This window comes from Dendropsophus ebraccatus, chromosome 2, assembly GCF_027789765.1.
Source record: "Dendropsophus ebraccatus isolate aDenEbr1 chromosome 2, aDenEbr1.pat, whole genome shotgun sequence".
In the NCBI taxonomy this organism is placed as follows: domain Eukaryota; kingdom Metazoa; phylum Chordata; class Amphibia; order Anura; family Hylidae; genus Dendropsophus; species Dendropsophus ebraccatus.
In genome coordinates this window covers 176,104,622-176,129,800 of record NC_091455.1, presented here as the reverse complement: position 1 = coordinate 176,129,800, position 25,179 = coordinate 176,104,622, and the positions used below count along the sequence as shown (strand labels likewise).

At 41.2% G+C, this 25,179-nt stretch overlaps 1 protein-coding gene across 3 annotated transcripts in view; it reads left to right on the top strand.

Annotated features, from left to right (window-relative positions):
• The window catches only part of IGF2BP3 (insulin like growth factor 2 mRNA binding protein 3), a 91,944-nt gene extending 70,893 nt beyond the window's left edge, over positions 1-21,051 (top strand). Inside the window, exons 4-15 of one of the 3 annotated variants that reach the window (XM_069960461.1) lie at positions 7,104-7,155; positions 7,236-7,299; positions 10,095-10,406; positions 11,363-11,497; positions 12,417-12,539; positions 12,629-12,764; positions 13,708-13,839; positions 14,225-14,344; positions 14,440-14,514; positions 16,120-16,251; positions 16,830-16,943; positions 20,286-21,051. In XM_069960461.1, coding sequence (XP_069816562.1) covers positions 7,104-7,155; positions 7,236-7,299; positions 10,095-10,406; positions 11,363-11,497; positions 12,417-12,539; positions 12,629-12,764; positions 13,708-13,839; positions 14,225-14,344; positions 14,440-14,514; positions 16,120-16,251; positions 16,830-16,943; positions 20,286-20,390 — 1,500 coding nt within the window. In that variant the 3' untranslated portion in view covers positions 20,391-21,051. Of the gene's footprint in view, positions 1-7,103; positions 7,156-7,220; positions 7,300-10,094; positions 10,407-11,362; positions 11,498-12,416; positions 12,540-12,628; positions 12,765-13,707; positions 13,869-14,172; positions 14,345-14,439; positions 14,515-16,119; positions 16,252-16,829; positions 16,944-20,285 lie in introns of all 3 variants that reach the window. The other 2 variants (XM_069960459.1, XM_069960460.1) reach the window with 2 other exon arrangements.
• The last annotated feature ends 4,128 nt before the right edge of the window (positions 21,052-25,179 follow it).

The following is a 25,179-nucleotide window of genomic DNA, read 5'->3' as shown; positions in this document are numbered from 1 at the left end:
ACGGTTGTGCCACAGCAAGTCTCATGCAATTCGTGTGACCAATTTTTTTTTTTTTTTTGTGGAATTTTTATTTATAACACATAACTTGCATTGAGGTCTGTGGAAGCAAAGTTGAATGTAATTTGCAACATAAAATCCAGTTTTTGCAATTGTTCGATGCCGCATGATCATCATGTTGTGCGACCAAGGTTACTTTGTAGACCTAGCGAATATTTTGGATCAGTATTCATACTGATTATAACGGAATTATTTTTAATTACATGTTTTGGACCCACTCTTAATTTTCAATTTCAATACTAACACAATGCTGCAGTGTGCTAGTAGACACAACATGAAAATAAGGGCAAAATACGTCCGTATTTGGATAAATACGGCATAAAATTATGGTCATGTTCCTTATTTCAGGACGTATTTATTCAAATATGGCTGTATTTTGCTTATATTTTTACGTTGCGTGAACATGGCCTTGGGGTAGATTTGACATAATATAGTTTTGAGTTGGTATTCATACGAAATTAAGGGGAAATCCGAAAGGGGGAAAGCAATTTTGTATACTTTGGCAAAGGGGATTCAGTAAAGGTACACTGGTTTGTGTGTTTGTGTGTGTGTGTGTGTGTGTGTGTGTGTGTGTGTGTGTTTGTTTTGAAAAAATTCGACAAAAATGTGCAAAGCTATCATTCATCTCATGGGATTTGATAAACTTTGCACGGTGGAAATTGGGAGAAGAGAGTAAAGGCAGTCTTGAGAAGTGTGCTGAAAACGTCAGAAATTTATATATCCTGCTAAGGGGGCATTCACATGTTCCGTGAATACGGTCCATGCATGGACGATGTGCTGTGGGCTGGAATGCAGGACTCCAGGCACAATGATTCATTATAATGCCGGGAGCTCTGAAACAGTTTAAAATCTTTGTGCTGCTATACTGACGGTGTATTAACGAAATGTGTAAATGCCCCCTTAGTCCTTAACAGCAGTTAAATGGGCTTTAAATCCACATACCAGCTGCCATAAATACACACAAAACTGTAACATGGGTCACGCACACAATTGCAGAGCAGCTTACACTTTTTTTTTTTTTTTTAGTTTTTTTGTGAGAAGGTCTAAGTATATTTAGACAAAGTGCTTTTTGCAGTACCTGCCGTATGGAACTGTGACTTGTCCTCTACGCTTGACCAGTACCCTAAATAGTTTGTAAATTCAGTATTTTGTCCATCCATTCTATAGCAGTGACTGATCATTGTGTGTAAGGATTTAGGAAATATTTGAGAATAGAGAATTTGTCACATAAGCTGAAAGGTGTGTGTGTTTTTTTTTTCAATTTTACGTATTTAGGCATAGTTTACAATTTATGTTCGAAAACATTTGTCATATGGCAGGTGTGTTCATAGATGATGTTACAACATCAAAGTTTTTGGCAGGCACCATTGTAAGGGTTAAGAGCTTTTATACTGTATGAATGGTGCCATTTTTTTTTTTTTTTTTTTTTGCGATTTTCTTTTCTCCTCTTCTTCCTCCTTGGACTCCTTTTGACTTTAGCGAGCTCCCTGCATTCTCATTTTATGAATGAAACACTAGTTCAGTCCGACATCTGTGCCACAACAAGCAATGAAGGCTTGAGCGTTCACAAATGCTGCAACTCGGCACAACAAGTGACTTTCCCCCGCTTAGATTTAGTGAGACGGAAAACAAATAAACTTTTCTTTTCGGTTGCCCCCTCTGAATTGCAGCCTTACCAACTTGGCTGGGTTCCCTTCAGATTACATGAGAGAACTGGATAATGAGAGATTGCCATGGAACAGCTGAAGATTTGTGTGTGTGGTCACCTAAATGATTCATTTAGTCTACTTTCTGAACTGCTGGTGTCCCTTAACCTATTCAGTTCCTGATGGGTTTTAAACCCTTTAAGAAACCCGGCCATATCATGCAGTATCAAGATTTTTGGAATGCGCACAATCCCCTAATGCAGAAATGGTTCGCGTCTCGCCTGTTTACTTATTTGGAACATGCAAAGATCAAAATGTTCTTGCTTTTGACACAATACTAAAGAATCCGAACACTTTATTTTTTTATTTATTTTTTTTCGCTGCTCTTCTTGTGACGTTGTGGGCTGACGATGGTTATTGACCAGATGTCGAAATGGTCTTTAACATGTACAATGTGGCCTTGGCAACTTGTGCCACATGCTAGGACAGCATGCACTGTCATGTAAGGAATGCACGGAGTCTCCGTATTAGTAGGATTCACTGATATGTGACATGAGTATACGGCTCTTGGCGGTCTAAGAAACAGTCTCGCCCCTTTTAAAGATAATAGAAGTGGCATGTGTTGAAAAATGAAATGCACTACTTTACGAATAGTGGGAATAATAAAGAATGGTGCTGCTTGAGTTACACCCAACGCTTCGTACACTATAGCTTAGCCTGTTTATTGTGCTACAGAATGGACTATTTGCTTATGTCCGTCTCTTTCTGGCATCGCTTATCACATACTTGCTTACACAGATTGTGTTTTGTAATACACCACCCAAATTGTTTGGGAAAATTTATCTAAGAAGATGCCTTGTCATTTGAGGTGTAAATTAGTTTTTGGTCTCTCTGACCTATATAGGCATAAGTGGCGTTTAAGTCTTTAAGTATTGGCAAATTTCATTCATACTATGATGACTGTTCTTTATATATACTTACTATATAAAGTTCTATTAATTGCCTAGAACAAGTAACGTATGTGATCTAAATTTTTATAAAAAAAATTTAAATTTATAATCTTCTATATAGGACAGCTGTAATTTGGAATGCTACTAGGATTTTTTTTTTTTTTTTTCCCCTACCACAAAATGCAGAAGATTAGGAAATGAAAATGGCTGCCACAGCAACTTGCATTCCTATGTGATACAAGAGATCATGTTAAACAATTCAGGGTGTGGAAATCCTGCAGATGCTGCTAATACTTCCGAGTGTGTGCTCACAACACATGGCCAGATGGAATGCTCCAGAAACTCCTCTTCCTCTGGGGGCTTAGTAGTACATTTTATCATTGTTCAGCCTGGACAGAAAGTGTTAAGCCAAAGTCCAGCTCTGTGTGTCCGATAAGCAGTTGTTATTTTCTTCACGGGGACACATCCTAGATAAAAAGTATGCACAGCCAGATTAGACGGGGATCAGTGTGCGAATGAGGAAACGCATTGTAGTATAGGTTTTGTTTCACACCCCTTCTATGCCGAAGGGAATTGGGGGGAGTTGATCATCTGTTTATTGGCAGGAGCTGCCATGCATACAGTTATTGCTTCCAGTAGTCTCAGATTGAGCTGCTATTTTTATCCCTACTACTGTTTGCGCACCGGTTTTGATCTTTTCAGCTGACATGGAAACTAAAGCTTTTGGCAGAAGATGGTAAATTTGTAGTAAATTCTTTTTGCCCAGGTCTAGCACAGTTACCCTCTTGTTAGATGTACACACAAATATACAGATTCCTTTGTCCATTACGTATATTATATGTAGACTATATGGAACTATCGGTAATAGGATCATGTGTCGGTCATTTTAATTATTATTCCAATGATTTTTAGTTCTGTGAAGTTTTTTTTTAAAGCTTCCAAAAAGTGTTTTTCAGCCAGGGATAGTTTGACAGCAGCATTTACAGGTGGTCTGCAAACTTGTGTTGCTGAATTGTTGTATACATTTGGATGACTCTGTCCTGTCTTGTGTAAAGGTGCCCATGCACATTGGTTTAAAGTTATTAATGCCGTGTTTTTTTGTTTTTTTTTTACCCAAAATGATTGTAAGACAGGTACAACTTCAAAAATTAACAATTTGATGGCCGACTGTTCGAATCTAAGATGACTGCTTTGTTTAAAATTTCTGTCTGGTAGTCTGGTAGGAAGAGAGTGTTCATCTCGAAAGGCCAAAAAGATGTAGACTTGTAAACCTATGGAATAAAATGTGTTTAAACAAATGCTCAAACAATTGTTTAGCAGATGCAGCCAAAGTGTAAGGTCACTTGTGATATGTTTGTTCGAAGCATTACAGTCCGTTAACAAATAAAACCCATGGACTTAATGTGTAAATAAGTTTACAGGACCAGCCTAGAGTCAAAACACTTAAAATCAAGCACAAAGCTTTAAAGGGAACCTGTCACCCCCGGTGACTGGGTGACAGGCTCCCGACCCCCCGTTAGAGCACCCTATACTCACCTAATCCCGCCGGGTGAGTATAGGGTGCTCTAACGGGGGGTCGGGAGCCTGTCACCCCGTCACCGGGGGTGACAGGTCCTCTTTAAAATACATGAAAATGCACAAATACCCAAACAGCTTAGTAAACCAATATAAAAAAAAAGCTTCAAGAGGCAAATAGACCTTAAAAATGTGATGCCCACTATACTTGTAAAGCAAGTGTATTTTTGAGCCTTAAAGGGGTTATCGAGTGCTACAAAAGCATGGCCACTTTCTTGCACACACAGGTTTTGTAACCCAGTTCCACTGAAGTGAATGAAACTTGATTGCAAACTACATCTTAACTGGAGACATGGGGGTGCTGTCTCTAGAAGAAAGTGGCTGTTTTTTGTAGTGTTGGATAACCCCTTTTAAAATACAGTGAACATGAGGTGGTAGCTATACCATCAGACTGATGCCCAACCTGGACACCAATCAGGTGGATTGGTAGTCATTTGACAGACCTATTACACATCTCCATAAGGGTATGTTCTCACTGAGTAAAATAGGTGGAATTCTGCGGCGGAACTCTCCGCCTGCCTCAGTGTGTCAAAGCGTCTCCCCCCAGAGATTCCGCCGTGGAATTCCACCTATTTTACTCGGTGTGAACATACCCTTATTGGGCCAGCAGAGCTGCACCAATAATCGCTGGATCGGTTAGACAGCCTTTCTATCATTCCCCCGATTAGGCAGGGTAACAAAGTGGGATTTTTTTTTTTCATGTGATTTAGCTTGTTTGGTGGCAGACTGCTGGACTTGCCTAGGTCTTCACATTTGGCACTACAAAGTCCAGCAGGTAGTGGACTTTCGTGTGAACCCTTGCATGCCCTTTACTCTGGATTAGTTCTAAGCACCTTGCTGTTGGCTGATCCGGTCATACAATGCATAAAGAATGCAAGGTCAGCCACTCCTCTACAGGCCTTGAAGGGCTTTCCGTTGTGTACATTTTCCAGTTTTCGTTCACCTTTGCCTGGTTACTATTAAAGTATCCACTGACTGTTTCAGGTTTCAGTGTGATGTGTAGGTTACACAGCATAACCCTTGTCAGCTGGCCTGATGAGTCTCCAAGTGTGTACAAAAGACAGTAGTCACACCCAGCCAGATGCTGCTTATCAGCCCGAAAATAAAGCATTGGTCATTCTGGTATCTGATCTGTGTGGTCACTGGTTGTGTATTAACAGAGCTGACACAAGAATCTATTTATTTAGCGGTCCTGAGGAGGGATTAGATTACTTTGGCTGTCATTTTATGTGTGTGTTTTTTGTTTTTTTTTGTGGCTAGCTCTTTGTTCTGTTTTTAGGAATTTTTGTGCTTTAATATCCTATTCATCTGGCACACAAGTTGGTCTGTTGCACAGCGCCTGTCCTCCCATGTTCTCAGTTTCATATATTGAGGCAGCTGCAGCTCTGCACATGGTAGTAAAACTCAGCATTTGCTGGTTATCCGATAAAGATGGGGCACGTGGAATTTGAAGAAGTTTCTTTTGTGACCTCTCTCTCTCTCTCCTTACTCGCTCCACCCTCTCCTCCCTCCTTGCTATAGCAAAAAGATGTCATTCTGGTTATTACCCTGTGGGCTTTAAAGTCTTACAGCATTCATTCTTTTCTGAAGCGCCAATTTTTTTTTAAGGGCTGGTTTAAGATTTTGCTACAAGTACCATATCGCAGTGTATTTTCTGCTGCGGATCCACAGCAGATTTGACAGTGTGGATTTGATGCAGTGTTCAATCTGCTGCGGATCCGCAGAAGATTTGATGGTGCAGATTTGATGCTGTGTTCATTCATTTTGTCAAATCTGCTGTGGATCCACATCAGAAAATCTGATGGGATTAGTACGTGTGAAGCTACCCTTATGCTCTTCTACCAGCAGACTGAACACTAATCTACCGTATTTTCTGGCGTATAGGACTACTTTTTAACCCCGAAAAGTCGGGGGTCGTCCCATACGGTGGGAGGGCTTAAAAATGGCCCCATCCCCACCGTATGGGGCGACCACCATAAAAAACCAAACATTTAACTCACCTAGGGCCCGTTCCCGGCCTTTACCGTTCCTGGCGCAGGCAGTGTGATGTACACTACCTGCGCCGGAGACTGAGATCGCCGAACCTCTCCCCGGAAGCAGAGCATCTCATCGGAGAGGCTCGGCTGCCGGGAGAGCTTCGGGAGAATGAAAGAGGCTTCAGCAATTTCCAGCGCCTCTCGAGTGTAAAAAATGGTTATTCGGTTGTAAGTAGTGCACTGTGTGTTTGGAAGTGCTTGCTTGATGCAATTCCAATGTTTCTGAATTGATTGGATTTTTTTCCCACAAGATCTAGATCCTGTGCATTAATATTGACCATCACCACAGACGGTCATTACTTACTTTATGTAGCCTGTGTGTGTGTGTACATTATTTATTATATATATATATATATATATATATATATATATATATATATATATATATATATAAATATGGACCACCTCTGGGCCCCATATAGTATAATGACCCCTCTGTTCCATTGATAGAGATGTTGGACCCGCTCTGTGTCCACACACAAGTCACACTTTTCTCCCACAGTCCATCCTGCCTCAAAGCAATTTTGCAAGACTTCCAGTCAAGCTTCTGTTGCTGTGGTGCGTCTATCTTTTAACTGTGTGTGCATCTTAAAGATGCACACTCAGTTGAAACTTGCACTTGGTAATCCAGGACATGAACCCTGGATCCCCAGGAGGGCATTGCCTTCCTCTGTGGGCTGTGACTACTATTGCTGTGTGGCTGCATCCCTAATATACTCAGTCTGACCCTGCTAAGGGCATTCATCATTTTAGCTTTTTAAATTTAAATATTATTTATGTATTAATTTGCCTTGATGGGTCTGTACACATACTAAGTACTGCTTCTGCTTTCTTTCCAGGTATTGGATAGTCTGTTGGCACAATACGGAACAGTGGAAAACTGTGAGCAAGGTAGGAAGGAAAAAAATAAAGTTTATTTGATTGCCACAATATATCTGGGTACACTAAATGTTCTCTTTTTACATCCATAGTGAACACTGACACTGAGACTGCAGTAGTGAATGTAACCTATGCGAATAAGGAACACGCCAGACAGTAAGTGATTTCCTGGTCTATGGGTTTATATATATATATATATATATATATATATATATATATATATATATATATATATATATATATATATATATATATATATATATATATATTATATTATATTATATGGATAATCCTAAAAAGCACGATGTGTATATGTATGTAGCATAGAGTGATACAATGAGGCAGGTTTGGGATAAATGTCTCTAGGAATGGACTTATACATACATACATACATACATACATACATACATAGTATGTATGTATGTAAGAGTGCAATCCTTGTTAAAAACAAAACAAAAAAAAACATACACACAAATGCGGTTGACCAAGTTAAAACTAAACATACAAAAACGGAAACATTAGAACTGATGGAAAAATGCAGTGTGAACGTAGCCTTAGTTGCTGATTACAACTTGGGCTAGAGCCATACTGTGTTTTTGCTGTACGGTTAACATATACATTTAAAGAAAAAAACGTATGGTAAAAACAGATGCTGTTATGCCATACTGTAGGATCCGTTTTCCACTCACGTATATTTATTTTAAATATATATATATATATATATATATATATATATATATATATTTAAAATTTTACTTATGCAAAGACATGGTCGACTACGTTTTCTGTACTTTAAAATTAATTGCACTGAAATGGATACAGTGAAACTGATGCAAAAGCCGCAGTGTGAACCTGGCCTTGGTATCCTACAACTTCTAAAATAAAAGACTTAAAGTGACTCTGTACCCACTGTGCAGCCCCCCAAACTACTTACACCTTTGTGTAGCTGCAGTCAAGTCCTTTAAGGTGGTCTGTTTAAAAACGCTGGTGCTGCTTTGCTGAGGGCAAAAATCTAACTTTTGTTGGGGTCTAGCCATGCCAAAGAGGCGGGGCCTAGAGCGCTCATGCCCTAGGCCAGCTGGTGTTGCTCTCCCCTCCCCCTGGATTCCTGTTCCGCCCCCCCGGCCGACGGCACTGTGTAAGCTGTCACTGCACATGTACCACTGTTCTCCCCAAGGGCGCATCTGCAGTGACTTTGCCAGTACCTTGCTGCCTCTGTGGTGTGTCCTCCTCACGCCAACCCCGCCCTATGGCAGTGACGTGCCTGGCCCTGCACCGCCTCTCTCACCGCCTGGGGGTGGCAACGTCACCGCAGATGCGCCCTAGGGGAGAACTGTGGCGCATGTGCAGTGACAGCTTACACAGTGCCGTCGGCCGGGGGGCGGAACAGGTATCCAGGGGGAGCAGAGAGCAACACCATGAGCACGAGAGGGCACGAGCGCTCTAGGCCCCGCCTCTTTGGCATGGCTAGACAAAAGTTAGATTTTTGCCCTCAGCAAAGCAGCACCAGCGTTTTTAAACAGACCACCATAAAGGACTTGTCTGCAGCTACACAAAAGTATAAGTAGTTTGGGGGGGGGGGGGGGGGGGCTGCACAGTGGGTACAGAGTAACTTTAATTCAAAGGGTCTAGGATGTAATGTTTGCATTTTAAGGGGTTCCTTGTCCCTTGTCCCCCAAGCGAATTGGGGAGTAGCACAGATGCTCTGCCACAATTACGGTCTAGGAGATGGAACATAGACTAGAATGAGTGTTGCCATTCCACTTTCTCAAGGGACCTCCATTCCTGTGATCAGTGGGGTCAAAGCCGTTGCATGGTAGCTGATCAGTTAACACCTATTACCTTAGGAGAACCCCGTAATATCTGCACATCTTAGCTTTTTGCATAAAGCTGGCCATAGACGTTAGATAAATATGGACTTACATGATTTCTATTGTATCTACTGACAGTCAGCATTTTCTTTTGTTACCAATTTGTTATGGAAAACTTGTTAAAAATTGATCTGCTGTGATGCATTTTTTCCTCCCTGTACCATTATTGTAGTAGCTACAGTTTGGCTGCCCTGCTAAGAATTAAAAAAAAAATAAAAAAAAAATAAAAAACTACTAACAAAACTAAAGTGCTTGTAAGTGTGTGTGTGTTTTTATGCCTGTACGCGATTTAAAAGAGAGTTTGTTTTACGCACAATGACCCGTTCCTGTAACTCCCCAAAGGTTACTTCGTTACAATAGTGAATAGGACACACAATGTTTGTAAATTCTTTTCATTCATTTTATTCTTCCTCTGTGTGCACTTTATTTCATTGAGTATACTGCCACCTATTGGTTGACTTTCATCAGTGAGGGAGCGGTAGAGGCTTAAAGGGATATAATGTGAAAAGTCTTGCGCTAGACCTACAGGGCTGATCATAATGATTTGGTATTCCTGACAGACAAATGTAGAGGCAGGGCAGAATTCATTGGAGGACAATAAAGGGTGATCATTAGGTGTTCACCTCCTCTGTATTTCTTTTTAAACATGGTACTAGGTCAAATGATGTCTGAAGGATGCTAGTTTGCACAAGGAATATCCTGTACGGTGCAACCTGTCACAATCGCTCTCCATTAAGGTATGGTCTGCATGGAGCCAGGATTGTTTGCAGTACTATGAAGGGCCTAAACCTTGTACAGACACACATCATGCATAGAACTGTCCGATGGGAAGCCTTTCTGCAGTCCGGGTTAGCCATATGAACTCATTTTGTTTAATTATTCTTGCCGAAACGAATGCTGCCAGTAAAGAACATGACATGGACTGCGAGAAAAGAACCCATCTGTGCCGCTGTGAACATTGGACCTAGTTTAGGACATAGAATCTGCTTCCAATTTGAAGCCATAAAACAATAATCCAGAGTACATATATATGTGCTATTTGGTAATGATATTCCTTTCTACCTCTCTCCCAAAACCTAGGGGGCTTGAAAAACTGAACGGCTATCAGCTTGAAAACTATTCCCTTAAAGTGACGTACATTCCTGATGAGATGGCCGCACAGCAAGCTCCCGCTCAGCAGCTACAGCCTCAGCCGCCACAGCACCCTCCACAAGGGAGACGTGGATTTGGACAAAGAGGACCCCCTAGACAGGGGTCACCCGGTGCTGCTGCAAGACCCAAACCTCAATCAGAGGTTCCACTACGCATGCTGGTTCCTACACAGTTTGTAGGGGCAATTATCGGGAAAGAAGGTGCTACCATCAGAAACATTACAAAACAGACCCAGTCAAAGTAAGTTTATTTTGTTAACTATGCAGTAATGTCATTGTAAAATGTTAGGGTCCTATTACACTGAGCGATTTTTAACGACTAACGATAAACAATCGCAAACGAGATTGTTTATCGTTAACCTGAAATTGTTCACCATATTACACAGAAAAATAATCGTTAGTTACAATCGTTACTATGATCGTTATTGCGATCGTTATTACGATCGTTTATTCCTTCTGAAAACAATGAGCAATGTGCTATTACACTGAACGATTAGTGAAAAAATGTGGAACTTGAGCGAAAGAACGTAGAATTACAGCGATCGATTAACGATAATTTTAGGTTCAGATCTAAATAAACGATCAACGACATACGAACTATTTTTTGATCGTTGCCTGCAATTACACAGAACGATTATCTTTTAAATTCGAATGATTTCACGATTTTTCGCATGATAATTATCCGGTGTAATAGGGCCCTTAGTGTAACCCCATTATAGTTAGATTTTTATACCATAGTGTATATGTTTGGCCCTCCAGCTGTTGCAAAACGACATTTCCCATCATCCCGGGACAGCCAAATCCAAAGCTTTGGCTGCCCAGGGATGATGGGAATTGTAGCTTTGCAGCAACTTGGTGATCCAAATGGTCCCCATCCCTGGTATATACAGTACTAGCTGTAGTTGTAAAGCTTCTGGATAGATAATATACTTTGTACACTTTCAACCCAGTATACGTGTTGCTGTTATATTTTACAGTTGGCTAACCTGAACATCTAAGACATGGCGCCTCTCTAGTTAAGGGTTCAGTCCAAGTATATCTTTAACAATATGCTCCTCGTTCGTGCACTGGAGGTGGCACTTTTTTATTAGCTTACTCACAATTCCTCTATGCTGTCCTGGTGATCAGTAAGCTTTTCTACAGTACTGTTTATGAAATACATTGCAAAAACTGCTGTCTTCCACTTGTGCCTCACAGAATTGATATTCACCGCAAAGAAAATGCCGGTGCTGCAGAGAAACCAATTACCATTCACTCAACCCCAGAAGGCTGCTCTACAGCTTGTAAAATAATAATGGAGATTATGCAGAAGGAAGCTCAGGATACAAAGTTGTAAGTAAAGGGTGTTGGTTCTGACCTATATGATATTGGGGGGGGGGGGGGGGGGGGGGGGAGGTGTTTTTGGCTCCTTTCTTAATATTATTTGTATTGTTGCACAGAAGTAAATACCTAGAAATAAAGAAAATCAAAGAATTCTTCAACATGACTTGTTGAGTCTACAATAGAGGCACTTGACTGCTGAAATTGTTCAAGGTTTTACCTAATTTTATCTTGATTGCTACTGTCTGATGTATCAACGTATTCACCATCTAAATTGTCATAAAAGGGTTTTCTCGATGCCCGAAAGAAACTCCAATAAATTGTAAAACTCATACAGCCAGCTATTTTTTACCTTTTTTTTCCCCATTGTTGGCTTCCTAGTGTGGACCATGGCTGTAGTTTATAGCATGGTGCTGAAAACTACAATGCACGGCACAGTCCTTCCTTGCAAGTCTATCTTTTGCACATGTGCAGGGTGCTTGCACCGTGCATGCCCCTTGTAGCTACTTGATGATCCAGCCCCCCGATGTCATCCCATTAATTGGGGGAGTGGACTGGATGGATAAATAAAAAATTTAAATAAAAAAAAATGTACAAGACTTCTGCTGAAAGAAAAAGGCCCAATGTGACACGCACCATAGGACCTGCACCAGAAAGTTGGACTATCGGCAGCTTTTCAAATGCAAGTAAATAGCAAAATAACCAATCTTTATTTGCAGCAGGGGTGGAGTATAAATGTCAGAAAAAAACTTTAAACAAATTGAAAATTCAGGGATATCAAGGAATGAATGTTCCCCTGTGTAGGTTAGCGTCAACAATAGTGATGACTGTTTTTATAAAGCAGGCCTGTGTTGTATCAACCGTACAGAATGAAGAAACCCTTTAAATCTGAAATTCAGATTAATCTAACCTTGGATCATCTTGATTTTAGCACGGAAGAAATTCCCTTAAAAATACTAGCACATAATAATTTTGTCGGACGTCTTATCGGTAAGGAAGGAAGAAACCTAAAGAAAATTGAGCAGGACACAGATACAAAAATCACAATATCTCCGTAAGTATATCAAGCCTGGACAAGCCCAGTTTTTATGTGATGTTTTTTAAAACTCCTAACTTTTTTTTTTTTTTTTTTTATGGCCCTAGACTTCAGGACTTGACATTGTATAATCCTGAGCGAACTATTACGGTAAAAGGCAGCATTGAGGCATGTGCCAAAGCTGAGGAAGAAATAATGAAAAAAATTAGGGAGTCCTATGAAAATGATATTGCGGCTATGAATGTAAGTGATTGTTCAGCAAGATCTGGGTGGGTGGGAGGTGGAAATGTATTCCTATAACATTGTACAGAGTTTTGCATGAGGCTGAAACGGAAATGATCCAACCTGAATGGAATGATGCTTCAGATTCTCTAGGACTTGGTAGAGCGTTAATCTTGCTCTTTAACCCCTTCTCTTGCAAGCTCCTCTTACAAAAGTTCTCTTGTATAAGTGTCTAGGTGACCTGCCGGGGTCATATATGTGCATTTATACTAGTTATGTTATCCCTAATGTTTCTCTTGATCTCTGTTCTGAGTCAGTTGTGTTGCTTTGCTGTGTGATTCATAAGTAGTCAATTAAGCATAACCATGTGTAGGATTGTATTGAATCCTTTGTTTAGGAATGTGATTCCATAGTGTGCTCGCTCACGCTCCTTCCTGCAGCTTATTCACTAGACACTTTTTTTTGTTAATATGTCCTTTCTTTTAAAAACCACATGTGGCATTATAGTCAACCATACAAACAGTTTTAGAATCCTCTACCTGTGTGTGTTTTTTTTTTTTTAATTTTTAAAAGGTAGATCTAGAACGGTTTCAAGGTCATGTTTCCCCCCCCCCTCCTCCTCTTTTAACCCTTCCCCACCCTCCATTGGGATTCCACCTCACACCATTTGTTTTTAAACAACTTTTTAGATAAAGAGTACAATGTTTTTATGTGATGTTTTTCCAGAACAGTCACACCTAGAATAGGTAGATGGGTGTGTATGTATGTATGTGTGTATGTGTGTGTGTGTGTGTGTGTGTGTAATATATATATATATATATATATATATATATATATATATATATATATATATATATATATATTAAATATTTTATTTATTTTTTCGTAAGACGTTGAATAAAAATAATGGATATATATATTCTAATCCTTTTATCATGTGTTTCATGTGTCTTTGTCTTTACAGCTACAAGCTCACTTGATCCCTGGATTAAACCTGAATGCATTGGGTCTATTTCCCCCATCCTCTTCAGGCATGCCACCCCCTTCAGTTGGGGTGTCTTCACCGACAACCTCTACTTCTTATCCACCATTTGGGGTAAGAACTCAAAATAAAAGTATATATTCGTTTTAAATAAAACCCAAACCTTACAGGGTTGATAATGATCACTTATCTAACTCGCTGCACCCCTCGAAGTACCTTAAACAGTATTTTATGTGACCTTCTCTTTGTAAGGGTCAATGCAAATATGTACCTCTACTAGAATCTAAATTGCATTAGGACATGGTGTAATAGATGTTGCCGAAAACATAGCCTTAGGTGTGATGTATATGCTTTGAATACCAAAATAAGTGCAAACCCTTTATCTCTTGTTGGTACTAAACAGCTTTATTTTTGCAATTATTCACTGCAAATATGTCTACACTACAGTACCTTAAAATATTATGATTATTTTAACTTTTTCTTTTCTTTTACCTCTCAGCAACAACCAGAGTCTGAAACAGTTCATCTTTTCATACCCGCATTGGCTGTAGGAGCAATTATTGGCAAGCAAGGACAACACATAAAACAACTTTCACGTTTTGCAGGAGCCTCCATAAAGGTACCAAATTGTTCCATACCATCGTCTTCTACATATAGTTGTTAATATATATATATATTTGTTATAATTCTGTAATTTTTTATTTTTTTTTGCAGATTGCTCCAGCAGAAGGACCTGATGCCAAACTGAGAATGGTGATCATCACTGGACCACCAGAAGCCCAGTTTAAAGTAAGCTGTGTATATGTGTGCTAGGGTGTGCATGTGTCCCAGTGTTTAATTTAAAAAGCATTAAAAAACATTTTTAGTGGACATTCCAATCAAATTTTTTTATTTGGCTCTGGGTGTTTAGACGATAAACGATAACACATTCACTGCCATGTTCCTCTGAAGCCGCTGTACTGACAGTTTCTAGTCCCTGCTTCTTTCCCTGACATGTCTCTGCAGGAACTGCCTGCTTAGCCAATCACAGACTGCCTCACTCTGTGATTTTGCTCAGTTGGCATTTCTGTGGGGACAAAATGTCAGAGAAAGCCGCAGGGACTTGGAACTGACAAAACAGCATCTGCAGGGCATACGGGACAGGAGAGTAATGTTGCTTGTTATAGGTTACCAAGAGCCAAACATAAAAAATTTGATTACAGGAAAAACCCTTTACAGTATTTTAAAAGGTTTTTGCATTTGAAAAGATCTACATTGTGGGCCCATACACATACAGTACCTCAAATTACATTAAAGGGAATGTACCACTAGGTACATCACTATGGCTTTTTACATTAACAGGCCTATGCGGGGATGCTGGTGGCACGGACCTTTTTTTTATTTTTAACGCCGGTTCTCGTGCACAGTGCCGATCTATTCCCAAGCACCGGCTAGGCATGAAGCACTGGCACCGGCGGGCCCATCTCCAGTGCTTTTATGCCTGGTCAGTGCTTGGGAATAGACTGGCGGTTCAAAAAAGGGAACACACCACCAGCATCCGATCTGTTAATGTAAAAATCCCATAGCGATGTACCTAGTGGTACATTACCTTTTAAATGTGATGGTAGGGGGCCAAACCTCCTCAAATCAAATATTGCTGGCGTTCTGCATAGGTTGACAGAAACCGGAGGGTTCTGAGTGTGTTCAGAGAAGTCCACTTGCCCCATGCTCACTCTGAGCTCTATATTCTTTTCCGACCTGCTCGGCCCCACGGACTTAAATTATGTGGCACAAAGTCGGGAGAGAGGGTGATATTTACAAGTTTCGGACTTGCTTAAAAATTTTCTGTTACAAACCTAGTTTGATCAGCTGCTATTGTTTCATAGACTACATGAGCAGAACTACATTATAAAAAAGGATTTGCTCTCACCGGACTAACTTAGTAAATATCCAGAACATATGGCGTATGGCCAGCTTTGATAAAAATCGTGATAAATGCAATAAGCAAAAGTATGCATGAAATAGTTCTGTTCTGTAAAGTAACTTTCTTGAAGTAGTGCTGCACCTCTTTTTTGGTTTTATTTATTTGTGACATCTCTGAATGGTAACCAGCTTTCGGTCTAGACAGTCACATGACCTGAAAATCCCAGATTAAAAATACTTTGACATTACAAGCTTTGGACAAATACCAAGTGAAGAGCGAGCTTCTGCTCTCTCTATCGGAAGCTCATTTTCCATTGACATGCAACATCCTGGCACTATAACAGGAAATTACCACATAGAAATGTTTAGGAATATAAGAATGTGCCTTTAAATATAGTCTCATAAGTTTAGTTACTGATATAAAATGCTGTAATAATTGTTGTAATGGTGGTTATGTGATAACTAAGTGTGTTTTTTTTTTTTCTTATTTAGGCTCAAGGAAGGATCTATGGTAAACTTAAAGAAGAAAACTTCTTTGGACCCAAGGAGGAAGTTAAACTCGAAGCACATATAAAAGTGCCATCCTATGCTGCTGGACGTGTTATCGGCAAAGGAGGCAAAACTGTATGTGATACTGAGATTTATCATTACTCTGTATGCTTTTACTTTAATCTGGTGGTGTTTTTATGGATATATGCAAATTTTCTATCTATCTATCTATCTATCTATCTATCTATCTATCTATCTATCTATCTATCTGAGACTGTACAAGATAATCGACAACAAGTGGAGCAGTGGCTATTGCTACATTCAAATAGGGGACTCTAAACGCTCCACTGTCAGAATCAGTGTGGGTCACAGTGCTCAGACCCCCAGCAATCATACACTGATAATGTGTCTTGTGGATAGGTGATAAATGTTGTTCATGGCCCAGCTCCTTTACAGTGTATTTTGAACTTCAGTATTAGTACAAGAAATATGTAGATAATACAGCAGATCAGAATGTTCTGGTTGATGAAGGATTATAATAGATTTTTAATAGGGTGTTTATTGCTTGAGGCACATTGAACATCCCGACAAACAGATGATCTTGCCAAATAAAGCTATGGCAAGCCAGGCGTTTCATTGGGTCTGATGACCTGAAGTGACAGCTGCCAGTGGGTCACCAGCTCAGGACTAATAAAAATGACTTTTTGTTACAGGTTAATGAGCTTCAGAATCTAACAAGTGCAGAAGTTGTTGTGCCCCGTGATCAAACTCCAGATGAAAACGATCAAGTGGTTGTTAAAATAACCGGCCACTTTTATGCAAGCCAGGTAGGTTCCACATCTTAGGTTGTGTTCACATGTTGAGGTTTTTAATTGCAATTATTGTTTACAAAGCCAGGAATGGGTTTAGAGAAAGATAAATAGTAACAAGCAATAAAGTACACTCCCTGGCTTGCTGCAGGAGACAGATACCATTAAAGAAGCTGTACTTTTTTTTTTTTTTTTTTTTTTATTTCCTCCCCTGCTGCAGGCTGATATGTACACTCACCATTGACTATCAGTTTCCAGCAGCAAGGCTTCATTTTGGTGGTACGGCACAGTTTGGGTCCTGCTAATGCCCACATGACCTCTTCTCATTAGCTGCGGTCCAGCCGACGGCCCCAAAGTCAGACTCTTCAGTGCATCTCTATGAGAGTGTCTTTGTAGAGATTTATTGGAGACCCTGACTTCTGGTCTTCAAAATCAATGGGTAAAGAAGAGTGTCAGTAGAACGGTGACTTCACTGCCAGTGGGATTCGAACTATGCCATACCACCGGAATGAAGCCTCGCCGTTGGAGGCTGATCGTCAATGGTAAGTGTACATATCGGCCTGCAGCAGGGGAGGTAATTAACAAAAAAAAAAGTGCACTAAACCTGTTTCTTGCAGCAAGATGAAAAAGGTGCTTCTCCCGGCACATTGAAGAGATTGATGATTAGGTATGAGCACCAAGACCCTGACTAATACTTTTGGCATGTCTCTGTGCAAATGACACTTTAAAGTAGGACCGCTCATACAGCTATGTCATTTGGAATTGGCCTTATACTGAAACAACCTTATATTTTGTATCTCTGTGCCCTCTAGTGGTGAAACTTGTTACAAAATGAATCAATGCGTTTCATGTGTATTTATTTTGGTAGATGGAAAAAAAAAAAAAAAAAAAAGACTTAGGACTGGTGTAGAAAAAAGATTTGCCCATTAGTTTGCTGCTGTCACTCCAGATATCAAGGTGGCACACTGTGCAAGGCATAAATAACAATTTAGATACTAGTTTGGGCTTTAATGGCAGATTGAGGTTTTTTACTTTCCCTCCCAGCACAAGCATAGTACAGTGGTACCTCGGTTTTCGAACATAATTGGTTCTGGAAGGCTGTTCCATAACCGAGCAGTTCGAAAACCGAGCTGTAAGTTCCCATAGGGAACAATGTAAATGTGATTAATTGGTTTTTACACTCCGTGGGTCAGGTGCAGAGCACCCGGCCCACAGAGTGCAAAAACACTCCACATCCCACCCAACAGTGAGAGGCAGGAGCGGGCGGCTATTTAAACTTGCCGCCGTGCTCCTGCTCCAATCAGCTGCGGGGGACACCCTGTAAAGAAGTGGGGATTCCCCTCATTATGATGGGATTCCCCACTTCTTTACAGGGTGTCCCCGGCAGCTGAGAGGAGCAGGAGCACGGCGGCAAGTTTAAATAGCCGCCCGCTCCTGCCTCTCACTGCAGGGACAGGCTGTAAAGAAGCTGTCTCCCAGCGCTGTCCTCCTGTCTCTCTCCCCACCAGCCCCTCCGCCCCCCCGCCAGCCCGGAGCGCTGTACACCCCTATAGACTGCGGCGCGCCCGCAGCCCCGCTCACCAGCTTCTTGCTCCCGCTGCTCCCCGCCGCCTCTGCAGACTCTCTCTTACCCTGCAGAGGCGGCGGGGAGCAGCGAGAGCAAGAAGCTGGTGAGCGGGGCTGCGGGCGCGCCGCAGTCTATAGGGGTGTACAGCGCTCCGGGGGGGCGGAGGGGCTGGTGGGGAGAGACAGGAGGACAGTGCTGGGAGATGGCTTCTTTACAGCCTGTCCCCGCAGTGAGAGGCAGGAGCGGGCGGCTATTTAAACTTGCCGCCGTGCTCCTGCTCCTCTCAGCTGCCGGGGACACCGTGTAAAGAAGTGGGGAATCCCATCATTATGATGGGATTCCCCACTTCTTTACAGGGTGTCCCCGGCAGCTGATTGGAGCAGGAGCACGGCGGCAAGTTTAAATAGCCGCCCGCTCCTGCCTCTCAGTGTTCCGAACACCTCTAACTGTCAGCTGAACATCAGTTCAGCTGACAGTTATCCCCCTGGTTTTGTTCGGATACCGAGCAATGTTCGGATACCGAGCAAAACTTCAGGGGGAAATTTAGTTTGAAAACCAAATTGTTCGAACTCCGAGGTGTTCGGAAACCGAGGTTTTACTGTATGCGGAAATTGTGATCCTTACCTTTTTTTCCAATTTGACGCCCTTTCTGTTCCCTGTAGCTCTCCAGCCAATTCATACTTGAGTTCATGTGTGGAACAGAGGTCTCTTTCCCAGTGTAAGGGCCCTGTTACACGGAGCGATAATCTGCCAAATCGGGCCAATTTGGCAGATTCTCGCTCTATGTAATAAAGACAATAATCGGCTGATGAAAGATCATCATCTGATCAGCCTAAAAATCATTGGCCACCAGGCGTGCATCGCTACATGTAATAGCAATGTGTGGCCGACGGCTAATGACTGTAAAAAAATAATAAACCTTATGCATACCTGTCCATGCTCCCCAGCGTCCATTTCTCTTCTGCCCTCCACCCGTAGCCACCACTGGAACTTCTGAGACCACTCAGCCCATCTTTGGCTGCAGCACTGTCCCATCTAGGCCAGTGATTGGCAGATCGGCTCACAAGTTCCAGGGGCGGCTGCGGGAAGCAGGCACAAGCGAGAAGGACACCGAAGAGGTATGTATAAGGTTCATTTTATGCAAGGGCTGCACAGACATCACTACCTATGTCCATGCAGCTCTTGCTGCATTATTATTCAGCCGGTAATAGGCTCAGTAAGCAAGCTCTATGGAAATCGAAGCTTGTTTACATTGGTGATCGGGCAGTGTATTACCGCCCTAAGGGTATGTGCACACTATGGAATCCCAACGGAACACCCGCTGCGGATTCCACAGCTTGCACTCGCCTGCGGACTCTGGCGGCCGCGCTCATCTCAGCTGCTCCCATAGGCTTCATTCTATGGTTTGGCAGATTCCGCCGTCCGCCCGAAGAATGAACCCGCTCATTCTTTGGGCGGACAGCGGAATCTGTCAAACCATACAATAAAGCCTATGGGAGCAGCAGGGATGCGAGCTGGGTGATCCGCCAGGATTCCAAAGTGTGCACATATACCTTGCGAGCGTTTCAGAGTAACACTGAGAGAGTTCCTTAGTGATGTCAATTTAAGAGCAGCCAGCATTTTATCAGGGAAAACTGAGCCACCAGGTAAGATGAGGAGCAGAGTGGCTGATTACCCTCACTACACTTATGCCAGGAGGAGAAAAATTTTGGCCAGAGTGACTATTTTTTTTTTTTTTGGGGGGGGGGGGGGCTAAATTTGAGTGTAATATTTTTTTTTTGTTTGTTTTTCAGCTTGCACAACGAAAAATTCAGGAAATATTGGCTCAGGTAAGAAGACAACAGCAGCAACAGCAGAAGACTGCGCAGAGCGGACAGCCCCAGCCAAGACGAAAGTAAAGGTTCAGGAACATGGCCCTTCACAGAGACAGATGCCAGACCAAAGACAGACTGTGTAATGGACAGGGACCCACACCTGTCCATGCTAAGTGGTTAAAAAATGCCAACTAGCTTGTCACCTGTTTGAGGACCAGGCAACAATTTTACTGTCTCTGAGAATGTAATTTAGGCTCTCAAACTTTTGAAACCCAGCTTTAAAAAAAAGAAAATAGAAAAAAAAATAGAAAAAAAGGAAAAAGAAAAGGAAAAAAAAAATATAAGGACCCCTTCACTTCCCTTTTGATCTATTCTCATGAGTTAACATAAACCTTGTTAGTTTTTTTTTATTGTTCTTATCCCCCCAACAATTTTAGAACTTTGTTTAATGAAGCTTTCTCTTATGAGTTCTCTGGTGTAAAAAGAAAAGGCATTGCTCTTTATACGTCCAGTTATATTAAATAAAATTAGTAGAGGGTGGGATTATTGGTTGGTTAGTGTTGAAGGATATCAATGAGATTAAGTGTTAGTCCCAGTGTTGAACAAGTGGCATTTTTTTAATTTGGTTGCATTTTTACTTAACACTGCCATGAATAACCTAAGGGAAGTGTAAAAAGGTGTTGGCCAGGGCATAAAAAGATGAATATGCATTTTACTAAACTACCTCAGGCATTTAGTACCTCAATGAGAAATTTGTTCCTTTTTTTTTTTTTTTTTTTTGTGCTTTTTTTTTTTTCCATTTAAATTTTTTTTTTTTTTTTTTGTATTTTGTATACTTTATAAAGCTAATAGTTCTTGAGCATTTTATTTTTTTAATAAAAAAAATAAAATCAGCTACCAGCTAGAAGTGCATAAATATTATTTGGTTAGAGATGCACTGGCTAGCTGATGGCTGATGGGAGTAAAAGATGGGGAGTTGCCTCAGTTTCTCTGAAGCCTTCCACACCATCATTTTGCTACAAAATTCAGTGAATGTTCAAATAATAGATACGGAAAGACGCCACCATACTGATAGCAGCAATGCCGTTTATTTTTCTTTTACTATGGGATGAAAAAAAGTTTGACGGTACTTTTTTCTGGGAACACCACACGAGGAAGTGATGGAAATAGGCCAGCTGGGTTTGGGAATTTTTAATTTTTTTTCAGAAATTTTTATTTTTTTAAGGGTGCTAGAAGACTGGATTTTTTTGTTTTTAAATTTTTCTTTCTTTGTGCTGCTTGGTTGAATGCAATGAACCCTTTGTGCCTTTGACCATCACTACCTAATAGTGCTACATTGAAACATTTGCAGCCCGTTTGAACTTTGCCATTCTGTTCAAAGAGCAAGCTTCATCGTCAGTTTGGTAAACTAAAAAAGGAAACCATACTTGATCTGTGGGAGCATAAATATATATATATGTATAAAATATATAAATATATATATTTCCTTTCTATTTTTTTTCCCCTTCCCATATCCATCAAACTCATGCTTCCCATCAGATCAATGCATATATTACATTCAGTTACCATGACTGGGGGAGAGGGAATGGGGGAATGGGTCAGACGTACGTTTGATCACATGAAAGATAACGACAGGCTTACGTTTACATATCCAGCCTCAGTAAAGATTAAAAAAAATAATAAAAATAAGATAAAAGGGCCACACAAAGCTACTTGGAAGGTTTAAAGCTGAATACAACCGTCTTTTTGGTTTGAAATAGATACAGCAGGGTTTATGCACACTTATTTTTTATTTTTTGCAACCAACCATTTACCCTTCAGCTGCCCGTGGCACGTGGACGATTTGGCCATGTGCTTCCGACAGCACAAGGGTATAAGAGGAAAAAAAAAAAAGATATCAAAGGCAGGGAAAAAAGGAAAGCTACCAAATTCTTTTAATTTCAGAATGTAATTTGAATGATTGTGGTAATATTTACACATTCAAGTTTCTACAATAAACTTCAGTCTACCTCAGTTTTGAAAATGTGGCGACACATGGTGCATAAAGACTGCTGTGTGTGTGTATGTGTGGTCTTAACAGAGCCATGCGATTTACCTCTGAACCTTTATTTTTTTGTGATGTTTTTGTGCATGAGATGATCACAATCACCATGCTGCACTGATTTGAGGGGCACAACTAGCAAAAACCATTTGTTTCATCATTTCGTTGATCTACCTCTTAGAGTCATATTGAAATAGAGGCATTTCTACATAGAATAGATAATTTCCCAAAGATCATTGTTGTACAGGTTTTTTTTTTCTTTTTTTTTTTTTTTGAAAATGGTCTGAAGTGTTTTCTTTCTTATTCATCATCTACATCTTACTAATTTGGTTAAAGATTTAAAGGACTCTGAACCTATGTTGTAGTTTTAAGAAAAACCTGAATATTATTATTTTTTTTTTTTTTTTTGACAAGAGTGACATTTAGGGTTTAGAAATTTTTCTTACATTGATTTAAAATACTGAACGATGAAAAAGTCATTTAAAATAACAGTAAACGTTTGTTGCGGTCTAAGTACAGGCCCGACTTTCTTTTTCTTAACATGATGACGCAGACATAACTTGATAATTTTTCATGAATTTTTACTTTACAGATAGGTGCTGCATTTACATCTGCTGATTTAAATACTGTCATATCTCTTTAAATTTCTAGACTGTTAGTGTGGTAATCATGTTATTTTCAATTGAGACTTGGTAACTTGGAGTATTTTTGGCAATAGATACAGTAGAAAGTTATACTGTAAATGAGTTTAATATCTGCAAAAGCATGGATCATATTTCATCTGTAATGTGCCCCCAAGCAGCTCCACTTGCCAGATGCCTCTGAATGGAATAAAGAGTTTAACTCCTATTTTGTTGTATTGTGTGTGTGTGTTGTTGTTTTTTTTGTGTAACCTGAATGTGCAAAAAATACTACCAAACCTGTATCTACCCTTTCAGTACATAAACCAGGAATGCAAGTAAAACACTGCTAAACTAAGGAATTCTACCGTACCAGTGGTAGGGGTTGTGCTCTTAAAGTGTACCTGTCATCTTAAAAAAGAAATTTGGACGTGCTATAGAGACTCTGTCAGCGAAGACTCGGACGCCATAAACTTGTATAAGGAGCCGGACTCTTCCCATGACGAGTCGGCAGAGGACCATGCTTAGCGTGGTCTTCACCTGGCTTGTTCTCACAATTGGTACGGGTATGAACACTCAGACCTGGGCCGATTTAAAACGTTTGACACGTGTCGATGACATCAAGGAAGAATTGGTCCGACAGCATCCAATAGTGAAAAAGTGGTGGTAGTTTATTCAAGCAACACACACCATAGCAACGTTTCGACCCAGCAGGGTCTTTGTCAAGGCATGACAAAGACCCTACTGGGTCGAAACGTTGCTATGGTGTGTGTTGCTTGAATAAACTACCACCACTTTTTCACTATTGGATGCTGTCGGACCAATTCTTCCTTGATGTATCATGGTCTTTAACTGGGATTGAAGACCCTCTGGCGTGCGTCCGTCTCCTACAAAGTGAGAGGCATTTTCTACTTACCCAGGTGCTGTTGGACTTTTTGCTGTATGTCGTGTCGATGACATGTCAAAAGTTTTTCATTGTGACAAGTACACTTTAGGAATACTAGGTGTAAACTGATACATTATGTGAAATTAAGCCTATTTCAAATGTTACAAGCATTTCTGCTGCTCTTGGTTACAACCAAGTAAGGTGGTCCGGGCATGCTCAGTTCAATTGCAGTCTCCAGGAACAGGGGCGTAACTAGAAATGGCTGGGCCCCATAGCAAACTTTTGATTGCCCCCCCCCTCGATCGATCGACCACTATGCCATCAACACACTCAGCTCTACACAGGTTCTGTACACCAAATACATTACAGTGCAGTTACAACATGGGACGTCTTCTCTGATCAGAGTTGTTTCCTTTTCATTTTCTTCTCCATCTGCCCTGGGCCATTATGAGAACTTTTCCGAGCCACGAATCTACAGAATCTGCCAGACAAACATATTAGGCTCCTTATACTGGCACCATCCTCATCTCTATACACACTGCGCATCTGTATTGGCCCCTTTACACCCTCATTTAGTTGGTAGCCCTAACACTGTGACCCCCTTATAGTATATACCCCCCTGTGCTTTCCATCCCCCTCATAGATGGTCCCCCATGTTGCCCCCCCTTATAGATGCCCCTCATGTTGTTGTCCCCCTATAGATGGCCCCCTTGTGCTGTGCCCCTATAGATGCCCTCTCATTTGGTCCCCCTATAAATGCCCCTTATGTTGTCTCCCTAGAGATGGCCCCATGTATAATTCCCCTATAGATGGCCCCTTGTATTATCCCCTATAGATGCCCCCCCTGTATTATCCCCCATAGATGCCCCCCCCCTGTATTATCCCCCATAGATGGCCCCCTGTATTATCCCCCATAGATGGCCCCCCTGTATTATCCCCCATAGATGGCCCCCCTGTATTATCCTCCATAGATGGCCCCCCTGTATTATCCTCCATAGATGGCCCCCCTGTATTATCCTCCATAGATGGCCCCCCTGTATTATCCTCCATAGATGGCCCCCCTGTATTATCCCCCATAGATGCCCCCCCCTTTATATCCCCCATAGATGCCCTTCCTCCCCTGTATATCCCCCATAGATGCCCCCTGTATCATCCCCCTTTGCAAAGCAAAAAAAAAAAAAAAAACACAACTCGCCTAACTCCCCCGTCGGCTGTCTTCTCCGCTTCTCCCCAGGGGGCGTCTCTGGATTCCCGGGCAGCACTGGTACCAAACTTAGCGTCCGCCCGGGCTAGTACTTCCGGCGCACGGAGTGTCTGTGCCGGAAG